Genomic DNA, 22,963 nt, shown 5'->3' with positions numbered 1-22,963 from the left:
TATAAGGAAAGGAAAGCCAAACATGAACAATGCGTGTCTTCTATTCAATTATATTCTCATCTCAATTCTCACTCGCACTAGGGACTGTCGCGTGTCTCCTACTACTATATATATATTTCCCACTACTCATTAATGTTTATCATTTTTAATTATTTTAGTAACGCCCCACGAATATTACATCTTATGAATTTTCTACGATATATAATATCAAATATATATATATAATTATGTATGAAATTTATGAATGTATTAAACGATAATATTAGTATCAATATAATGCTCGTGATATCCCATGTTGGGACTATGAAAAATAGCCACAACATAAGCTCAATATATATAGCCAATACAACCAAATCTAGTCGTCTTCTCCATGAAGAAGGTGATCATTTCTGGTCGCCTTCTTCGTGGGAGAAGGCAACCGAAGTTCTGGTTGCATTTTTCACGGAGAAGGCGACAAGAACACTGGTCGCCTTCTCCGTGAAGAAGGCGACTAGTCGTCGGAGATGGCCGGCTTCATTGTCTCAATTTGACATATTTGAAAGTTTAATTGCACGTTTTAAAAGTTTATGGACCTAATTGACTTCTTATGGAATGTTTGGGGCCTATTTGACCATTTTCCCTAAATTAATTGGTTTTATTACATATTACTCTTTTTATTATAATAAATTGTGTAATTAGTTAAATTTTTGCACTAATTTTTATTTTAAATAATTATCACTTTTATGAAATATGTTTTTATTTTTAGAAATCATCATTATAAAATTTAATTATATACTACGTATTATTTATTTCAAAATTTTTAAAAAATATATTTTAAAGTAATGATTAATATTATATCGGGTTGACCATCAAGAGGTGTAACTTAATAGTGTGTTATATATAGAGGTATTCCTTTCAAAAAAATATATATATAGAGAGAGAGAGGTAGTAATTAATGTACTACATATATAATATGACACAAGATTTTGTAAAAATGATTTGAGGCAATTATCTTATTACCAAAATAGCAATTATGTTTGATCAATTGTATGCTAGGTTTTTTTTTTTTTTGTTACTTTTTATATTCATTAACAATTAACAAACCTCATAATGAATTACTCAAAATAAACTCGCATTAATAAGTATTAATTTATATACAAAATTTTATATATGTGGTCTAAGAATTACTTCAATATGGTGGGTACCAAATCCTACTTAAGTTCGCAAGTAGGATAGGGTTATTAATGGCGATGAATTAACTCATAGTAAATTAACAAGAAGACTTATATGCCTAAAAGGGAATGCTGGATATATAATACCCACTCTAAAACTTTTAGCCCGAGAGGTGTGACTCAGACTTAAGGCAAAACATGCGGATCAAGGATTATTGATATTGGGGTGAGCCTCATTGGGAGGTCTAGTTAGCTAGGCGTTGGTTTGATGAGCCTAATCCTTATTATATTATGAGTAATAAGTCTAATCTTTATTAACTCTTAAGTTGTTCTGTATTGTATATCCTTCTTGAACTTCTTTGATCCAATTAGGTCTAGTATAATATCTATCACTAGGCATGAGCTCGAAGGATGTATTACTTAGAATATAATTTCTTTTATGAGCTATCTACTTACGTTATTGTGACAGTATAATTTTATATATTAAAGAAAAAATATTCCATATTATCTATCAGTAATGTAGTAATTAATAAATTAATTACCACCAGCTGGATTAACTACAAAGGATAATTTAAATGGAAGTGAAGCAAGGAGATCGAGAAAAGGAGTGGCCACCTACTCCACCATCATACTTCCTTCAAATCCCCATGCGGCCACCGCAAGTTCTCGAGCTCGGATCCTTAAGAACTAAGAAGAAGATGTTACATAGAAACTTGCAAAGAAAAAGAAAAGAAAAATTCACAGAAACAGTTGGATATTGACTGCGTCTGTGCCTAGGTTGTAACAGTGTTTTCCCACCACATTTAAGCAAAATGGGCGCCGGAGGAAAGGGGAAAATGTTTGGCTGTCGGTCGGTCCTGTCGGGATATGGAAAAGAGGGTCGTACCCATCATTGCTGGCTGCCACTCACGCTAAGTTCTTCTTGAATTCCTAATCCAAGAGCAGAATGTAAATCATGATAATTCAGTTAAACATAACTCCACCACAAAAGCTAGCTCATGAGTGAAGGTTTAGCCCCAACTTAAGTACCACTCCACAATTTCTTGTGGAGCCGATGTGGGATCGTATCATTGCAAACCCCTTGAGAAAGGGACGTCCACTCCACAATCTCTTGTGGAGCCGATGTGGGATCGTATCATTGCCCACCCCTTGAGAAAGGGACGTCCGCGGCGGCTTACTCTAAACGACTCACACTCTGGACTCTTCTCGCGACTCACACTCCGGACTCTTCTCGGCACCAGGTCCTTTGGATGGCTTCACTCTGGACCTTATCAAGCCTTTTCTAGGTTGCCCCCTCCGCTAGGCCGGCACCGGAATAGTGGATGGCTTCACTTTGGATAGTTTTCACTCCGGACTCTTCTCGGGTCGCTTCCCTCTTTCCCACCACACTCCGACCTCAAGCACCGGGTAGCCCTCTTTCCCCTCTTTCCCACCACACTCCTCTTCTCGGGTCGCTTCCCTCTTTCCCACCACACTCCGACCTCAAGCACCGGGTAGCCCTCTTTCCCCTCTTTCCCACCACACTCCGACCTCAAGCACCGGGTAGCCCTCTTTCCCCTCTTTCCCACCACACTCCGACCTCTCAATGAAAGCACCAATGATATTCCCACCACACTCCGACCTCTCAATGAAAGCACCAATGATACGGTACCTTATCAAGCACCGGGTAGCCCTCTTTCCCACCACACTCCGACCTCTCAAGCACCGGGTAGCCCTCTTTCCCACCACACTCCGACCTCAAGCACCGGGTAGCCCTCTTTCCCCTCTTTCCCACCACACTCCGACCTCTCAATGAAAGCACCAATGATATTCCCACCACACTCCGACCTCTCAATGAAAGCACCAATGATACGGTACCTTATCAAGCACCGGGTAGCCCTCTTTCCCACCACACTCCGACCTCAAGCACCGGGTAGCCCTCTTTCCCCTCTTTCCCACCACACTCCGACCTCTCAATGAAAGCACCAATGATACGGTACCTTATCAAGCACCGGGTAGCCCTCTTTCCCACCACACTCCGACCTCTCAATGAAAGCACCAATGATACGGTACTCAAGCTAAAACCCTAACTCCACCACAAAAGCTAGCTCATGAGTGGAGGTTTGGCCCCAACTTAAGTACCACTACACAATCTCTTGTGGAGTCGATGTGGGATCGTATCAGATCTCTACACTGTCATCTACACTGTCACTGATGGAACTCAATTCATTGTTTTTCTTTTCAAACTTCATCTTGGAAATTTTTTGGATTGTTAAGAAGGCTGGCAATGCCATAATATAATAATAGTGCGGTCTGTTGTGTCGCCATCTTGGCTTTGTATCACCATTTTCCGATTTGGCATTTTTCCCCATCGCTTTTGCTAGGAAACAAATGGCATATGTGCGTACAAGGAAAAAGTTGCATACGATGAATGCCACCCCCCTTCTGTCTCTATGCTTTGTACTGTATAATGTGCTAATAATTCCCCCTACCATGGGTATGTATGGAGGTACCACTCTAGTAGCTAGCTACATGCCATGCACTCCTATCTCCCTATATATGCACATGTTGTGTTACTGACACCATCTTACTATTACACAGTTGAAAAAAAAGTACCTTAATTCATGTGTTGGTTCGAGGATTACACATGACATTTAATTGTTACTTATGATTGATTTGATAGTGTGTTACCTATTTTACAATGAATTAACTGGTTTTTTTTTCTTATGTATAATATATGTATGATATAAATGTTTTGTTTGATATATGTATGTATATGCACATTTTTAAATTCAGTTTCTAATTTTGTCTAATATTGTTATTGACAATCAAATTTATACCCATTTTAATCTTTCAAGGGTACTTATCCCTCTAACTTTTTTTTTTTTATAACTAAAATGGTGAAATCACTATATATATTCAATAATTTAGTCCACATAAGCAAATCAATTGAGATCAGAAGCCAATCAGTAATAAAAGAAGCAGCAGCCCACAAGGCCTATCAAAACAAATGCCAGAAACAGAAAGAAAATATCTGTGAGGGAATTGAAAAAGTTGTGCATTATATTATATTAATGAAGTAATCATTGAGTCTAATAAGATTAGTCACAAGTGTTGAATCCTGTACAAGTTGCATAACGTAAGAACTAAGAACTAAGATCTGTACAGAATATGGATATGTCAATTACAACAGCTGAGGGACTGCCATGAAAGCAAGGCTTTTGACAAAATTTCAAAATGCAGAACTTGTTCATGTCAGAGAATAATAAGCTTCTCATCAACCAGATTGCACCATGTACTCAGTTGGTACCTCTGTGGTTCTTCTTGAGAGAAGGTCACAGGATTGAACCCCGGTGGTGGGGTATTGACTCTTTGGGCTACAAGAGATGGATGGAGTCGATACTATCGATTTTAAGTTCTTGCCACATTTTGCATCTTCACACAGGGATCTCTGAAAAGCCACCTGCATCTACTGAGACAAACAGAGAATGGAGACAGCACACAAATGATTACTCTTTTGTTTGTGAGCTTGAACAGAGATTGAAATGGAAGCTGAAGCTGATGGTATAAGATGTAAAGGGGAGGACTCGTGGAATAAAATCTGATAGCAAGCCATGCATCTTGTTGATTGTGCTACAAAAACTTAAGACTTCATATAAGGAAACAAATTCATTCCAAAATCTAAAACTAGATATGAAACCAATATTATCATGGCCCAGAACAGTGCAATGTTGCAAACAGTATCAGCAGGTCTGAAAATGAATCACTTTCTACCAATAGTTACAATCATGCACTCTCTTTCACAGGCTGACTTGCAGAGATTGGTTGCTTATCAAGAGACACTAAAAACTAAAACCTTTCATCTAAAAACATCATAAAACCTCAACACACAGCTCTCAGGGTAAATCCAACTTGAAAATGTCTTATAAATTTGATGTCCCTGTCAGTAATGCACCCTCTTTCAGCATCTACATTCAAGTAATCAACTAAAGCACTTTGTGACCATACAGATAACTCCCAGGTGTCATGAAAGGACCAATAGAAACGTGGAAGACACCAAAGTAGGACACAAATCAGGAAAGTTCTCTCTTTCAGATATGATTAAGCCTTTACTGGATAACCTTTATTCTTATGGGATTTATTCTATATACTCATTCATTTTTTTAAAAGGAAACCCGGAAACATCCAACAAGATCAAATCTTTTTTCAAGTTTCATTCCCCAAATACTGTAATCCAACTCCAACTCAGATTCAACTGGAGCAGCAATTAGACTTGGGATTGGGGGCATATATGCAGAAAGTCATTCAACAAAGAAAGAAAAATTAACTAATGTCTAATCCATGAGAAAAAGAAGCTGTTCACCTGTATGTGTTCACCAACTTTATGGCTCTGCTATCACATTCGCCGAGTAAGGAAGAGAACATATCTAATATTTATGAATGCAAAAGAAAAATCCCGACACAATATTAACAAAAATGCTTGATACTTAAGTTGAATCCCGTTTTCTTACTTTTAAGTGAATTAAAATGAACAAACAAGTCCCTGTTTTAAAATCACTTACAGTATAACAATTCCAGCTTTAATCTCCAGTGAAGCAAATTGACTATAAATAAATGCAAGATCTAGAGAAGCGACTAAATGCGGAGCTTACCAGCCATTTAGATCCAGAGAAAACCATGCTCATTTCTACAAATAAATACTGTAACAAATAAACAGAACGGTTATAAATTAAGCAAATCCAAACCTAAGAGATAAGACGAGTCCAATACGTAGTTGACTCGCGCCGCGCGTACAGGATTCGAAAAAAGGCCAGAGACAACAAACAATTCACCGCGGGCTCCGATTCAGTTGATGCAAGGCGGGAGCTAAATTCGCCGGAGACGACGACGCAACCGTCTCCGCTCAGCCGGCGGCGGCAGTTCCCGACCTGCACCAAGCGAATTAGAGACCGCCGCAACACACATGACAGCGTATCCGCCTTCACAGATCTGGAAGTCTAGAGAGAGAGAGAGAGAGAAGGCTATGTATAGGAACTAGGTAGGGAGAGTAAGAGGAGGAGAGAGGGTTAAGGATGAGTGGGTAACAGAGGAGGGTATATATAGGGAGGATAGGCGAATGCGATTGCGACGCGTGGACGGCTGGACCGACGGGGCTGCGACGTTACCAGATGAAGATGGGCGTTGAAAGTTGAGATTGAGGGTGAGCTGGGCAGGGGCTGTGAAATTCACCCTTGGATTTTGGGAATATTTACAGAGATTGCCATTCAACACTGGAAAGCTACACCCATTTCACGTGTACACGTGCACCTCAGCTGTGGCAGTAACGTTTTAGCCCACTTTGATTTTTTTTTTCTTTTTTTAATCTTAATCTTTTTTTGAAAACTTTATCTTAATCTTACGCACTTAACTAGCTTTTATGAGTCCAAACACCTTCTGCTCAGATTGCATGTAGTGAATAATATAGATAAATTGATACTACAATGTAATAGAGTCATCACCATTCTAAAAAAGAATTAGCTTTAGTAAATATGTTCAAGAGAGTGGTTGAAATAATATAATTATTGTTCTAACAGGGAGTGGTTGAAATAATATAATTATTGTTCTAATCATTCTTCAAAGGTAAAAAGTTGTGTGAGACCGTCTCACCATGAGACAGGTTGGGTCAGGTCGGATCAAAATGAAAATGTAATACTTATACGCACAAATGTGATACATTTTTGCTACTTATAAGGATAAATGTAATACGGAGTACTTTTAAGGAAAATACAATACTTTTATAATTCGATTTAAAAGTATTACATTTTTTTCTGAAAAATATTATATTTTTCCTTATAAGTAAGAGGCATTTGTCAATATTACTTATTATGAAAAATGTAATACTTGTTAATAAAAAATTTCAAATACTAGTTTAATAATATTGTGATTAGAGTTGTTCATTCTTTTAACAACTACCATTTCTATATGGTTGGGTAAAAATTTAGCAGGGTATAACAACTCTAATTTCAGTAGCTAGCACATGTTCATTGCTAGCACCAAAAGTCAAAGAGTCAACAGTTGACTCCACTGAAGCTTAAACCCACCCTCTTCCATGTTTTTTTAGTTAAAATTTCTACATGATTGGAGCAGAAACACTTCATCCACTTAAATTTCAAATCTCCAAAATTTCAACTCTCTAAAATCTTTAAAATTTTAAATCTCCACTTAAATTTCAAATCTTCAAAATCTCTAAATCTCCACTTAAATTTCACATTTCCAAAATCCCTAAATCTCCACTTAAATTTCAAATCTACAAAATTTATGGTTGGAGCAATAGCGGTTGGAATATAATGATGAATTGTAAAATCTCCACTTAAATTTCAAATCTCCAAAATCTCTAAAATTTCTATGGTTGGAGCAGATAACGGTTGGAGTATAATGATGAATTACAAATTTTCAAAATCTCTAAATCTCCGCTTAAATTTCAAATCTCCAAAATTTCTATGGTTGGAATATAATGATAAATTGCAAAATCTCCAAAATCTCTAAATCTCCACTTAAATTTCAAATCTCTAAAATTTCAATGGTTGGAGCAGATAGCGATTGAAATATAATAATGAATTGCAAATTTCAAATCTCCACTTAAATTTCAAATCTCCAAAATTTCAACTCTCTAAAATCTTTAAAATTTCAAATCTCCATTTAAATTTTAAATCTTCAAAATCTCTAAATCTCCACTTAAATTTCACATTTCCAAAATCTCTAAATCTGATCTACACTTAAATTTCAAATCTCCAAAATTTATGGTTGGAGCAATAGCGGTTGGAATATAATGTTGAATTGTAAAATCTCCAAAATCTCTAAATCTCCACTTAAATTTCAAATCTCCAAAATCTCTAAAATTTATATGGTTGGAGCAGATAACGGTTGGAATATAATGATTAATTACAAATTTTCAAAATCTCTAAATCTCCGCTCAAATTTCAAATCTCCAAAATTTCTATGGTTGGAGCAGATAGCGGTTGGAATATAATGATGAATTGCAAAATTTCCAAAATCTCTAAATCTCCACTTAAATTTCAAATCTCTAAAATTTATATGGTTGGAGCAGATAGCGGTTGGAATAAAATAATGAATTGCAAATTTCCAAAATCTCTAAATCTCCACTTAAATTTCAAATCTCCAAAATCTCTAAAATTTATATTGGAGTTGAGAACGGTCGGAATATAATGATGAATTGCATTCTCTAGAATTGTTCTTTCAAATGCACCTTTAATAAGTATATGAGCATGCACTTTGATTGGATTATTGTTAAATAATGTAAGGTAAATGTTATTTGTGTCAAATAATAATATAACTTATGGTGATAAGTGATAGCCTTTCATATGTATTAATTGTTTAAGAATGATTAATTTCATCAAAGTCGAGTTAATGTCAAATTTCACTCCCACCCAGAATAGTTGGCTAGTTGGCCTTTTCCTTACACTGATAATTCTAGAAAGTCCATTTGAGTCAGCATCTACAGGTTTTCAAATCATTTTCTCACACTCAGATTAATTATGCAGAAAACACAACTTCAAAAATTGGAAAGTTTGGCGAAAGCTTAGAATGGCCAAACACATACCAAAGTGCCATTGTACTTTGTGATGCTAACACTACAGTCCAAATCAGTAAGACAAATGCCCAATAAATATATATATAAAAGTTTTAAAAATAAACAAAAAATTGACCAGCCAATGACCTTGCGGTCTAGTGTCACCCGGTTTAAACTCCCACATAGAAGAGAATGGGTTAGTTCGGGCCTTAGTGGAGGCGACTGTTGACTCTTTGTGTTTCAGTAGGTTGAGAAAGTAGTTATGAACAGATATTACAGATCAGTAGTACTAAAAAAAAACCCTACACACCAAGACTAATCATGTTCATACCGAATAACTACATTATCAGGATTCAAACTCGTGTCACCTTAGAAACACACTCAATTAGTTTTGCAAGGAGAAAGAAGAAGATTGTTGGCCTATTATTGTATACACATGCCAGCTCAGATCAGATCATACTTTTATATAATTGTACTGTAAATCTGCAATCAATCTTGTTTTTACATCCAAAATTCTTAATTCTATGGTTGAATAATCTTTGCACTCTGATACATGCATGGTGAATAATATATATAAGGCCGACAGGGAATGGAAACAATTCAAACAAATGTATATTAATGTTGTTAGAGCCGAGGAAAGGGTAAGTGGAATGATAGATCATCGTACCCGTCTTGTAATGCAAATACATATATATATATATATTTGCATATATTCTAATCTTCAACTAGAAGAAGTTTGTCGGAAAGTTGGCGAACGTCAATTTGAACTTTGTATTGTTATTTGTTTGTTAAATGATGGTAACAAATGGGCTGCTACTTTACTAAATGTTAATTGCTACGTTTGATTTGGCCCTTGGTTTCTAGTGTATGTCATTTTTACTTTTTAGGCATCCAAACTTCCACTATTTTATTCATCTTATAGGCTCCAAATTCATCATTCTTCCTAAAACCTTGCTCCATTTGTTGGATAATACTTGGATTGTGTTTAATCATTCAACTAACTCTATTTATATTATATTCAAACATAAAATATCATAGAAGCAACCCAGTCAAGTTGGGTATACGGTTTGGTATTAACTTTGATAGACGGCTGAGATCAATTCTTATTTTTTCAGGAGAAATTAATTCTCATTTGAACCATCCCTATACTAGACACATATTTTAAATTTTTATTTTCTTCTTTTTTTTTTTTTACTACTTCTTAAAAAATGTTTTCCTATATATAAAAGAATAAAAATTTTCAAAATTTGAATTTAGAGTCAAAAAAATTCTAACAACCCACTGTCACTAGTGGAGCCAATTAAATCGTGCTTCAATACATAGAATAGTCAATATGGGTATAATATGTAGGGCTTGCAAATAATGAACGAACATTCATGTTCATTTTAATTAGTTTGTTTTCTTATTTATTCATCAAGTGAATAAAGCAAAATCAAATTTTAAAAAAATACAAAATACATCAGTAATTAACCCAGTTCATCTAATATTATATAGACATATAATATATTGCAACTTGCAAGTCCTATAAATTAAATCATAAGAAATAATTTAAATATATAGTTTTAATATCGACCGTTGCCATTCCTTTTATATGTAGGTAAGTTATTGTTTTGAACAATTAGATTTAATGTAAAAAAAAAAAAAAATCAACGTAAAAATGCAAAATTAAAAAAATAATAATAAAAAACACGGACCTGAGATTTCATTTAAATAGGGAAAAAAACAAATAAATGCAATTCTAACGCTAAAATTATTTTGGAAAATTTGATTCACAAAAATTAACATTAAAAATTGAAACAAAAACGTTACGTGAAGAAATGAGATGCGTAGGCCACGTCCTATTCCATGCATTAAATGTAATGCCATTCTTCATCAGCCAGCTGCCAGCCGACTGGATTGGCCGATTATGACAACGACATACTACCAATCTCGTTTAGCAACCATTAAAAATAAAAATAAAAAATCCTTTTTTCCCCCTCAATATACAACATCAGTATCACATATAAGAAAGTGGATTCGAGTCTTAGTGGTAGTGATTGTTGACTCTTTGTCTATAATATTTAAAATTATACTTTCATAAGAATTATCTATTAATATTTTTTATTTGAATGAGTCAGTTATAAGCAGCACTTATGCATGATCGAGTTTTATTTATTACGAATCAATTCATATCTATATTTTAGTGTAACATTATTTTATGGAAAATAGTTGTGGAGTTGTGGGAAAAGAAATGAGGAAAGAGTATAAATTAAATTATATTACCCCCTTCCTTAATAGGTGGATACACATAGCAAATAAAAAAATAAAATAAAATAAAAGGGGAAAATCAGTTCCATCTTTATCAACAGCTTACATCCAAATCTATCAAGTTGATTAATTAATTTATACCAACTTAAAAGTACCTTTCTGTGTTGCTTAGAGCACTAAGCTTTTGTGTATATGTTAAATAATCTGACTAGTTCGATCAACACGATACTATAAAGTGAACATTACCTCATCTAAAGCAAACTATAATTTATTCTAAATGAATCACCAAAACAAAAATATTAGTTAAAAAATAGCAATAAAAATAACTCCAGGTATTGCTCCTTATTGTACAAGTTTATCCTGTTGAAAATTATTCAATATATATACCAAGCGTGATGGGTGTGCGGGTTTCGGTCAGTATGGTGTAGAGGTAGCTACTAACTTCATACTTGAGCTTTGGATAATCTTTCATGAACTTCTCTTATGTTAGAATGAATGTTTTAGATAAATGAAATTTGAAACAGACTCACTTGTTGTCATTCAGAAAATATGAGAAGGTACTAATAAGGAAACTCCTTACTTTAATATTATCAGTGTCATATGTGCTATGTTGTGTATGCATTGGATTTGGGTTGTTACGTTATACTTGAGAAATTAATAGGTGTGTTGATTATATAACACCAGTTACATAATTCATCCTCTCTTGGGCTGCATGCATGTTTTTATGATTTCTCGAAGGGATTGGTTCACTGCTTCTTAGTAACATAGAAAGAGTTGTTTAATTTAGAGGTTTTTATATTCTATTATTTCTATGTGTCTCTATATAACTATTGATGTCCCCCATCCCCAGTTCTTAACGATTAATGGATATACCTCCCCAGCCCCATTCCCATCTACGTTCCCCGATTTTGATACATGCATGTATAATATCCATGTTCTCGTTGAAGTTGGAAATGAGGACCCTTGCAAGACTAGGAGAAATTGGCATCCCTAAACTAACTTATAATCTAACTTCTCTTTTCTTGTGTATATATAGCATCTAGTATCTCCATACTTTCATAATCGGCACATGTCGTGCCCGTGAACTAATATGTCAATTTTGCACTTGTACTATGGCATCCATTAACAACTATTTTTAGATTATATATTGTGTTTAATTTAATTCTTTTATCAAATATAACCCACACCTAATTTAATAAGACAAAATTTAAAAATCGTCCAAACTTTCCTCAATCTATTTTGAGTTTTGACAATTTATGAATAATGAATCCGTTAGATCTCCCTCCCCCTAATCCAACCTAACTTCCCCTTTCAAGATTTGTTGCCATGATTGTCGACACAGCGTGGCATTGATGATGACACCACACACCCTCCAATTCTACCAGTTCCAACTTAAATACACTCCTTTCCTTCACTCAAATTTTTTTAAAATAATAAAATAATAAATAAATAATCAAATCAAATAAAAAAAAAATTCAAAAAGTTACTTCCATAAATATATGATATCAAATTTGGTTAGAAATTTCTACCTCACTTTTACGCACCACTAACTCTATTTCAAAAGTTTTAAAATATTCTAATGTCTGTCCAAATTCGGTTCATAATATAATTTGCTAGATGAAGAGTGACTCAACACAACCCTGTATATAGAAACCGTTGAGCCGACTCAAGCATAGGAGGCAAATTATTACATGGACTCGAGTCCAAAATACACAATTCATATACTGAATGTTCACAATTTATATATTGAATGTTCACAATTTAAATTATGAATATTCAGTATATAAATTGTGACGAAACCATCTTGCAAGGTGGACCCAGATCCATGGTATAACTATTGAACATAGAAACACAAGGATTGTGTTTGGGCCTACCATGTGGACTAGACTCGTGCTAGAATCTAACCCACATAGCTTCGTATTCCACATCAACCCAAGTAAAAAAGAAAGAACAAATGTAGTATGACTCTTACAACCAAAAATCACACTAGAAGTCTAGAACTAGAACACATCATATGATCATATTGAGAATTTCTATGCCCCTGTCCACATTTAGACATTAAAAACAAAACATGTGTTAATCCAATGAGGATTGAGACAGATTATAGTTCTGTCCAGCCAACCGACCAAACATAAGCATGTGACACTAAGGAAAACAATAGGCAGCAGTAGTCAAACGTTATTACAAAAACATTATTGGCAACACACCTACAAGAGTATGAAAACCACATGGTTGTTGATGTTGTTGTTGGCTCCACTTCAGCTGCATTGTCTGGCAATTCGCCTTAGCTTCATGATTGCTTGGTTCTGGTTCAGATCAAGACACTGGTTGGGGAATTTCGGCCAGTGAGGCTTTTATTTTCTCGTCTGAATATGTCAAATCAACCATACCGCCTTGCAGATACTTCTCGTAGGATGACAGATCAAAATGGCCGTGCCCACACATCGCCATGAGAATGACTTTCGATTCCCCAGTCTCTCTGCAGTTGAGTGCTTCCCTTATGGCAGCCGCTATGGCGTGAGTTGGTTCGGGTGCTGGTATCAGCCCCTCAGACCGAGCAAATTTTATGGCGCCTGCAACACCATTCCAAGATATCAAACATTCTCAGTTTTATTATGTCAGAAGCTATAGCTAATAACAAATGCAACTTTATTTCCTTCTAATGTCACATTTTCAAGTGGCAGGGTGCTAGGCTTGGGCCTTCAGGCCTCCGCCCAACAATCCCCTAGCCACCTGGGGCTGGATTTGGCCTTTCACAGACCTCTGCCCAACAAGTTTTATTTACTTTGTTATCATGTTATGTTATGGCTATTTAAGTATTTAAGCACTCCCACTATTTAAAGATCATCTGAATCCTAGCCCGAAACACTGGAAATGTATATGTTCTTAAGGAAAACGTTACCTTGGAAGCATTCAGTCTGAGGAATCGAAATTGCTTCCATGAAACCCAATTCATAGACGTGTGAAATCAATGGAGCCATTCCATGGTATCGTAATCCTCCTGAAATACAAGTCGGGTTTATACAATAGAAGATAAAGTAGAAAACAAGGCTCAAATAACTGTTTCACGACGCCAACAAAGCCTCACCGGCATGAATAGGATCAGGAACGAAGTTGTGTCCCAGCGTATGCATCTTCATCAGAGGAGTCATCCCTGCTGTATCCCCATAATCATATGCATATACACCTTTAGTCAAGGAAGGGCAGGCCGAAGGCTCGACTGCCCTAAAAACCGGATTAAGTTTCCCCCTAAGCTTCTCCCGAAGATATGGAAAGGCGAGTCCTGCAAAATTAGATCCACCTCCTGTACATCCAATGATCACATCGGGCGTCTCCCCCAAAGCCTCCATTTGCTTTATACACTCCTCGCCAATAACTGTCTGGTGTAACAGAACGTGATTCAAAACACTCCCCAAGCAATACTTAGTATCGGCATTTGCAGCTGCAACCTCCACTGCCTCGGAAATAGCTATCCCCAAACTCCCGGGACTCGATGGATCCCCTTTGAGGATTGTCCTACCTGCCTCAGTCATAGTAGAAGGCGAAGGGTGCACTTTGGCACCCCACGTTTGCATCATCAATCGCCTATATGGCTTTTGATCAAACGAAGCACGCACTTGCCATACCTATGCATAAATTCACGTATTACACACAATTCTTCTGAAGTTTTTAGGCAATTACAAGATTTTGTTTGCGAGTTTGCAATTTAAAGAGGCTAAGAAAAACATTTGACCAAATGAAAAAATAAAGCTGTTAAAGTAACAATAGAGAATTGCCTTACTTCACAGTTGAGACCAAATAAGCTGCACGCGAATGACAGTGCGCTCCCCCATTGCCCAGCACCCGTCTCGGTGACTATATTCTTGACGCCTTGTTGTGCATTGTACCAGACCTGAGGAACAGCGCTGTTTGGCTTATGTGACCCAGCCGGGCTCGTGCCTTCATACTTATAATATATTCTTGCAGGTGTATCGAGCAGTTTCTCCAGGCGCTTTGCTCTACATTTAACTACATATCATCAACCATTCCCAAACACAGGTACAAATATATAATCAAAATCCCATCAGAGGCAAATTAAAGAAACCTGATTAGGGGGGTCGGGCGCCAAAGCCTATAAACATCTAAAACCTCCTCGGGTATCTGAATAAAGGGATCATTGCTAGTCTCTTGCTTGATCATCTCATCAGCAAAAAGAGGGGACAAATCCTCGGGTTTCGCGGGTTGAAAGGTCTTGGGATGCAGAGGAGGAGGGGGTTTAACCGGGAGATCAGCAATCAAATTGTACCAGTGATTAGGGATTTCAATTGCCTGTGCTCTACAGCTAAATGCAAACTTCAAATGTTTGGGTTTTGCCTTTACCTCAAAATGCTTACCCCATTTACCATTACCTGAAGATGAGAATATCATAAACTGAACCTTTTAATCTGAAAATCTTTCTGGCAAACTAGACCTAATCACAGATTCACAGCAGTTGAAATAGTTAACCTAAAATCAATGCAAGAAATGTTGTTTGGGCAGAGGAAAAGCTTCAATCTGTGAATTTAAACCAGGAAAATTTAAGATTAATTGGCACTAAAAAAAAAAAAGAAAAAAAAAACCTTTGAAATGGTGAAGTTTTGGACGAACATCAGCAGGCAGGAGAAGAGAATGTTGAGCCATCTTTGATGAAACAGTTTGAGTGAGAATTTGATCTGCCACTGTTTCAGTATACAAAAATCCAGTGGGAAAACCTTTCTTAACTGACACCAAAATCCAACGCCCCAGTCAACTTTGGATTGCCAGATGCTGATGGTCAGCTAGCATGTCACGTTAGATCCAATAAGAAAATTTAATAGGAATAAAGAGACTGCCAATAGTAAAAATTAAATTTTTTGTTTTTATTCGGTCAAATGTAATTTACAAAATTGTCGTTTTCAACATTAAATACGACACAAAGTGACACCTACCCACCATGTGTCAACATTTTAGAATAATAATGGAGCAAATTGATCCGTTATAGATTAACTGTATATTAATCTTTTCCATTTAAACCGATCAATTATACCGATGAATTATAGACAATTAAATTAATTTTTAAATTATCTTATAATGGGGTAGTAAAATAAATAATAACAAGGAAAATTTCCATAGAGAAACAAGTTTTGATTGGTACAGCATCATATCAAACTCACAAAACTTTTGGGGAAGTGAAAAAAGTTATGATTATATTACATTTTGACAGGGGGAATTAAAGTTCATGCAAACAGTCCGAGGAGGAACCTCATTGTTCTACCGGAGAAGTTGTGTGCCAGGGGAGACAACATATGTGCAACCTTTGGCAATGTGGGATATGTTAAGGTGCCTAGAATGAACCAGTTGAAGCTGAGGAGAGCAACTGCCTCAGTTGCAGGGTGGTTGTTAATGGAGGCGAAGAACTGGACCACGCTCCTCAACGAAATGGCGACCACGGTGAAAAGGGCGGCCACGAGGGGCACGCAAGGGTCGGGTGCGGTCCACACGGTGGTTCCAACGACTACTGATAACACTGCACTGAAAACGCTCCTCGAAAGGGCGGTTTCTCTTCTTTGGCATTGGATGTAAGTTGTTGTGTCCAAATCTGCTGGCTTTAGAGGTTTGGTCATGTCTTTAGGTGCTATGGTTGGTTTGCTCTCGTCTTCCCAAGCATCAGCTCGGGCTATTTCTTGGCATGTTCGGGCGGTTTTAGCTCTGTTTGGCCTCCGGGACAAGTTTGCTGCAGATTCTTTGGTTTTTGTGGCTTGGTTGTGGAGGTTGCTGGTGTCAACGTGCTCGGGGCTCCATCGAGCTTTGCCTCGAGTCTCTTTTAGCTGTTGGATTTCCTCCTTTAGACCCTGAAGCTATTAAAACAAACACCAAAAACACTTGGCATGCTAGCTAGCTAGGCTCGAAAGGAAAACGTGGCAGCATATATAGTTCAATGGAGAAATTAAAAGAATTCAAAAGACAACAGAACCCAACCTCGTCCTCCAGTTGTTCAATTTTGATGATAGCCTCATCGTGTTCATCTTCGAGTTCCCTCAACATCAGCCCCATCAACTTGTGTTCTTTGATAGCCACGCGTAGTTGTTTCTCCACTCCCTTCTTGTCCCACACCAAGTTCTCGAACTCTCTCTGCATTTCTTCGAGATGTATTTTAAGCTGCATATATATATATACACGTCATTCTTACATTAGCAATACCAGACAAATCTTGGTCGAAACTAGAAAGTAAATAAAAATTCTCACCAGCCTTTCGTTTTGTAGAGCATTTAACACTCGCATAGGCAGAAACGGAATTGATATTATCCAAGTTGTTAGCTTCCAAAGTATGCTAACATGGAGGCAAATAGCGTTTCTAAGAAGCTCCATCCAGGTCAGAAGGACGATGCATAAGCTTCTCACACCGAATGAGACTGATTGCTTGATCAGCGAAAAAGGCTTCACCAGTACGAAGATAATAGTGCTCATCAATTTGACTAACCATTCCATCTACTAGCTATCATCCACTGCATTCACCAACTGTCACACCTTCACATCTTCATACAAGTCAAAAACAAACATCTTAATTCAACCTCGACGACAGCCATTAAACCAAAAATGTAACTCGTGGCCATAAAGCTCCATGATCTTTAATAATAGGTTTAACTTTAACCCCCACCCCAGCTGCTGCAATTTACATTTAGAAAAGAACTTCAGACAAAGAGTGACTTAGGAAATGTGAACCGGGAGGGCCAAGACTCGCTATATCTCCCTTCTATATAAGTGATAAGTTGCTCAAACGCAACATCAACGGGTATTGGAGGTAGTCATTATCGGAGTGGGATAAACAATCTACGTTTTTATCATAGTAAAGGGCTAGCCAGCCAGACTGTCTAAGTTATAAAACAATCTCACCATACCTTTAATTGCTACCCATTCAACTACTTTCATAAGCTGTGTTGAAAATCTATTCGGTTTCAAGCCCGGGAGGGGCGAATTGTAGTGTAAACACCACATCTTTGGAGTGTCTACCTCTATATATACTGTACACCAGCAAACCAGAAAGGCCAGGTTTAGTGAACCAACCCTATAAATGATTTCATTTTTGAGTTATTTGTACTTCAATTAACCACTATAAATAGCAGATGAGATGTTTCCTTAGCTTAATTCCTTATACTAACATATAATGGTGGAAACCTATATAGGTGTCAAATAGTGAAATAGGCTGCAGGTTTGTAGATACACTGAAAGTTCCATGATTTGGATCAAACAGATCGAGATAAAGTATGCTTGTTTCAATCCAAAACCAAGATGTCTTCTATGACTCTGATATAGTTAAACCACACACAGATTCATGGCGTCCATTAATGACAGTGAAATTAAAGCATCTTAAATTTGTTCTGTCATTGCCCCGACAAAAATTGCAGAGGCCTGCTAAGATAAACCTATTGCCTCGTGTAAACTCTTAACTATGTTTTGAATAAGGTTGGGTATCCTAGGAGTCTAGGACTGGCAACATCCCCACGACACTAAATCTATATCTATGCAACTATGCAGAACCATAAGATTCGAAATTCGACTATGCAGAACCATAACATTCTAAAGACTAGCTATTAGGCTTCTTGGTTTGAGCCGAACGTGCAAGCTAGACTGGTTTACCCTTGTAAACCTAGTTTACAAGGTAAGATCAAGATTTACCCCTTGCATTGCCAATGTAAATGTTTTTAGCCAAACCTTAATCTGAATATCCACAAATTACTCCTACTCGTGAAACAGAAAAGAACCTGGAGATCAATTTCAACAACCTAATTCTTAATCAATCACCAAATTAAGGTAAACAGATACCAATCCAATGCAAAACAGACATGCAAAACTTCATTTTCCGGGAACAGAAGTGTACACAGACGTATATATAAGCAAATACGTACAGAGAGAGACAGAGAGAGAGAGAGAGAGAGAGATTTTACATTAGTGAGCTGAAGCGGGAGGGAGGGGCGGAGGCGAAAGCGAATGATGAAGATGCGGAGGAGTGATGGTGATGAAAGTGGCAAGATGTCAGAGACACAGGAGATGGCATGGCACGAGAGCGACACGTTAGCAGTTGGGGAGCCACGTGGGAGCGACACGTTATCGGCAACCTTAGCTTGATTCCCCTGTTGGTCCAAGATGAGGATTGAGGATTATGATATTATCCACAACTGTTTTGACTGCTGACGTCACACTCACAACTCATAACCACCCACACCGCCGTATTAGGACTCTCTGAGTTTGAGTCACGTTAGGACTAGCTATTCTACTCTGAGACTCCCCTTGTATATATATCTCCTATTCCTCATCATTGTAATTGTTCAATTGAATCAATACAATATTCAGTTCTCATCTGGTATCAGCTAGCCTAGGTTTATTTTCCAATGGCTGACGACTCTGTTAATTCTTCCGAACGGACCGTTTCGGATGCAACTACTTCTTCTGCGGTTTCTTCAGCAGCCGCTTCTCTGTCTGTTGCGCATCACTATGTTAACATTAAGCTAACGAACAAGAATTTCTTGTTTTGGAGGACGCAGGTTATTCCGTTTCTTCGTGGGCACGACCTCATGGGTTTCGTTGATGGCACGAACTCTTGCCCTAATCGTTTTCTTCCCGTTTTTGAAGGCTCCTCCGCTGCTGCTGCTCTACCCAACCCGCTGCATGCTCCATGGGTGCGCCAAGATCAGGCGGTCCTTAGCATGTTAATCTCTTCACTTTCGTCGGAAGTCATGTACTTCGCAATTGGTTGCACTACGTCGCGTGATTTCTGGTTGGCGCTTGAGCAGGCTCTCGCCTCTTCCAGTCAAGCTCGGATTATGCATATTCTTGGACAGCTGCAAACAATACGCCAAGGTAATGCCTCCGCCGTCGACTACNGGCCGTGCGGTTCCTTTGGAGGATCAAAATATATATATTTTCAGGGGTTTACGTCCAGAATATCACTCTGTCGTAGCCTCTTTGAATGTTCGAGGTCAGCCGGTGCGTCTTCCCAAACTCGCCGATCTCCTTGGCTCGCATGAGTTCGCTACCGGTGATAGCTATGGCGGTGTTCCAGCCCCTGCAGCTGCGGCTTTTGTTGGCCAGCATGGTAGTGGAGGTCGGTCGCGATCTTGGCGAGGCGGATCGAATCGTCGCGGTGGGACTCCGTCGCGTGGCGGTGCTGCTTTCGCCGACCAGCAGCAGCAGCAGGGCAGTGGTGTGCAGCGTAGACGTGGCTCGCATGGTGGTGGCAGGTCACGTGGGCGACGTGGTGGTAATTGGCAGCCTCAATGCCAATTATGTGGCAATTATGGCCATCTTGCACCAGCCTGCTTTTCTTTAATTGGCTGTGGACTCCAAGCTCATTTAACATATGCTGAGGATGCACCGAATCTTGTGTCTGACTCGCATCTTTGGATTCCAGACACTGGGGCGACAAATCACGCGACCCCTAATATTGCTGCGCTCTCTACATCTGAAGAGTACACTGGTGGTGATGCTCTTCGAGTTGGTGATGGTACAGGTTTGCTTATTAGTCATACTGGTCATGCTTCTTTTTCTACCCCGTCTAAAGTATTTAGGATGTCTGATATTTTACATGTTCCTGGTTTGTCTTCCTCTCTTTTATCTGTGCAACGCTTTGCAAAAGATAATAAAGTCTTTTTTGAGTTTCATCCATCTTTTTTTGTTGTGAAGGATATAGCAACCAAGGCAATTCTTCTTCGCGACAATAGTTGCGGTGGTCTCTACACGCTGCCCATTCCGAAAAACAGTCCCCGTGCGTTTATCTCGTCCCGTGCTTCCTCTTCCGTATGGCATGATTGTTTGGGACATCCTCATCAACGAGTCTTAGATCGTATTCTTCCTTTTTGTTCTGTTAGTGGTTCTAGTCGCAATAATCTTTGTACTTCTTCTTTGTGTTCTGCGTGTCAATTGGGCAAGTCTGCTCATTTCCATTTGCCACGTGTAGACTCTGTTAGTTCGAATATTCTTGATTTGATTTATACTGATATTTGGGGACCAGCTCCTGTTTTGTCTTCTTTTGGTTATCGTTATTTTGTTCTTTTTGTTGATGACCATTCTCGTTACACGTGGTATTATCCTATGAAATTGAAGTCTGACTTGTATGCCATTTTGGACAAGTTTCGTGCCTTAGTTGAACGGTCATTTAATCGCAAAATTAAGGCTATTCAGTCTGACTTAGGAGCTGAATACAAAAAGTTACATACTGTTCTTCTTCAGTTAGGGATTAATCATAGACAATCCTGTGCCTACACTCATGAACAGAATGGTCGTGTTGAGAGGAAGCACAGGCATATTGTCGAAACTGGTTTTACTCTTATGGCTCGTGCGTCTGTTCCATCTCGTTTTTGGGACTTTGCTTTTGAAACTGCTGTTTACTTGATTAATAGAATGCCATCTAGTGTTTTGCAGAATTCCAGTCCTCATTTATTGTTGCATAAATCTTCTCCCTCATACTCTTTTCTTCGTGTGTTTGGTTGTCTTTGTTATCCTCACTTGCGTCCTTATAATCGTCACAAAATGTCATATCGGTCATCTCCTTGTGTCTTCTTAGGTTATCCTTAGTCTTTTAGGGGGTACAGATGCATGGACTTAATGACTAATAAGATTTATATCTGCAGACATGTACACTTTGACGAGAATGTGTTTCCCTTTGTTAGTAGGGTTGTTGTGCCATCTCCTCCCTCTGTGCAGAAGCTGTGGGCTGAATTGGTTTTACAGGTATTGCCATCTTCTCTTGCTGATTCTGCTCAGGCTGATTCTCCTGTCACCACCACTGCTGCTCCTACTCGTCAAAGAGGACGACCCCGTGGCAAGTCCACATGTCCGACTGTTCGCTCCCATGCAATGGCTACGAGGAGTCGGTCTGTGGCTCCACTTTTGGCTCTCTCTGCTCAGGCCTGTCCTACCGAGCCCACTTGCTACACTCAGGCAGTTAAATTTTCTGAATGGCGAGAGGCAATGGATCTGGAGTTCAATGCGCTTTTGCACAATCAGACTTGGGTTCTAGTTCCTCCTTGCCTAGAGATCTTGGTGAACCTGGTTTCTTCTTGGAATTGAGCTAGTCAAAACTAGCAATGGTGTTATTCTTTCTCAGCAGCGGTACAGTGAAACATCTTGAAACGGGCTGGAATGGCTGATTGTAAACCTCTCGCCACTCCTATTTCTACATCGAAAACTCCATTGCTTAATTCAGATTCATATGAAGATCCAACGAAATACAGGAGTTTGGCTGGTGCTCTCCAGTATCTCACAATTACACGGCCAGACTTATCCTTTGCGGTCATCAATTGTGTCAAATATGCATGCTCCAACATTGTCTCACTGGGAGCAGCTAAAACGAGTGCTCAGGTATGTCAAAGGCACCCTCTCATTCGACTTGCGTGTAACTCAGTCAAATTCTAGAGAGCTTCATGCTTTCTCTGATTCTGACTGGGCTGGTTGTCCTGAGGACCGTAAATCTACTAGGGTATGCAGTGTTTCTTGGCACCAATCTTATCTCTTGGTGTGCAAGAAACAGAAGACAGTTGCAAGATCATCCACGGAAGCTGAGTATAAAGCCTTGGCTGATGTTTGTGCTGAGGTCATATGGATCATGTCTTTGCTGCGTGAGATCAAAATTGATGGCATCCTTACTCCCAAATTATGGTGTGACAATCTTGGGCTACTTATATGTGTGCGAATCCAATTTTTCATGCAAGAACTAAGCACGTGGAGATTGACTACCACTTTGTTAGAGATAGGGTTGCCAATGGAGATATTCATGTTAACTTTATTTCCACAAAAGATCAATTAGCTGATATCTTTACAAAAGCTTTGCCTAGTCCTAGATTTTTTTCTTAGGGACAAGCTTCAGGTTAGTAGTTTACCCTGCGCTTGAGGGGGAGTATTAGGACTCTCTGAGTTTGAGTCACGTTAGGACTAGCTACTACTCTACCTGAGACTCCCCTGTCCTATCCTCATTCTCATCAATTGTAATTGTTCAATTGAATCAATACAATATTCAGTTCTC

The 22,963-nt window shown here is 38.2% G+C and overlaps 2 protein-coding genes and 1 long non-coding RNA gene across 4 annotated transcripts; all 3 read right to left on the bottom strand.

Moving 5' to 3' along the window:
- Positions 1-4,167: 4,167 nt before the first annotated feature.
- On the bottom strand, positions 4,168-6,192 carry LOC116022707. Its single transcript, XR_004099272.1, has 2 exons — positions 5,876-6,192; positions 4,168-4,599 (listed from the first exon to the last, which is right to left on the bottom strand). It is a non-coding gene; the product is annotated as an uncharacterized LOC116022707 (long non-coding RNA).
- A 6,750-nt stretch (positions 6,193-12,942) lies between these two features.
- On the bottom strand, positions 12,943-15,724 carry LOC116022704 (tryptophan synthase beta chain 2). Its single transcript, XM_031263534.1, has 6 exons — positions 15,546-15,724; positions 15,032-15,335; positions 14,729-14,945; positions 14,036-14,573; positions 13,850-13,948; positions 12,943-13,520 (listed from the first exon to the last, which is right to left on the bottom strand). The coding sequence occupies exons 1-6, from the start codon at positions 15,604-15,606 to the stop codon at positions 13,264-13,266; spliced, it is 1,476 nt and encodes a 491-aa protein (XP_031119394.1). The 5' UTR covers positions 15,607-15,724; the 3' UTR covers positions 12,943-13,263.
- A 325-nt stretch (positions 15,725-16,049) lies between these two features.
- LOC116022705 lies at positions 16,050-19,041 on the bottom strand. 2 transcript variants are annotated; one of them, XM_031263536.1, is made up of 4 exons: positions 18,891-19,041; positions 17,191-17,450; positions 16,924-17,103; positions 16,050-16,802 (listed from the first exon to the last, which is right to left on the bottom strand). In XM_031263536.1, exons 2-4 carry the CDS (start codon positions 17,431-17,433, stop codon positions 16,182-16,184), a joined length of 1,044 nt encoding a protein of 347 aa, XP_031119396.1. In that variant the 5' UTR covers positions 17,434-17,450; positions 18,891-19,041; the 3' UTR covers positions 16,050-16,181. The 2 variants fall into 2 exon arrangements, with proteins under 2 accessions (XP_031119396.1, XP_031119395.1); XM_031263535.1 differs by having other exon boundaries at positions 17,191-17,480; positions 18,891-19,040.
- Positions 19,042-22,963: the final 3,922 nt, after the last annotated feature.

This window comes from Ipomoea triloba, chromosome 6 (assembly GCF_003576645.1).
Source record: "Ipomoea triloba cultivar NCNSP0323 chromosome 6, ASM357664v1".
NCBI classification, from domain to species: domain Eukaryota; kingdom Viridiplantae; phylum Streptophyta; class Magnoliopsida; order Solanales; family Convolvulaceae; genus Ipomoea; species Ipomoea triloba.
This window is presented reverse-complemented; position numbering and strand designations above follow the sequence as displayed.

Excerpts from the sequence above, each read along its gene's own strand:
- LOC116022705 (XM_031263536.1), bottom strand. The coding sequence starts at position 17,433 with ATGGAATGGTTAGTCAAATTGATGAGCACTATTATCTTCGTACTGGTG. Across the intron at positions 17,104-17,190 it reads CTCTACAAAACGAAAGGCTG|CTTAAAATACATCTCGAAGA; the intron begins GTGAGAATTTTT and ends ATATATATGCAG. Across the intron at positions 16,803-16,923 it reads TTGAACAACTGGAGGACGAG|CTTCAGGGTCTAAAGGAGGA; the intron begins GTTGGGTTCTGT and ends TTGTTTTAATAG.
- LOC116022704 (XM_031263534.1), bottom strand. The coding sequence starts at position 15,606 with ATGGCTCAACATTCTCTTCTCCTGCCTGCTGATGTTCGTCCAAAACTT. Across the intron at positions 14,946-15,031 it reads CGCCCGACCCCCCTAATCAG|AGCAAAGCGCCTGGAGAAAC; the intron begins GTTTCTTTAATT and ends AGTTAAATGTAG. Across the intron at positions 14,574-14,728 it reads TATTTGGTCTCAACTGTGAA|GTATGGCAAGTGCGTGCTTC; the intron begins GTAAGGCAATTC and ends ATTTATGCATAG.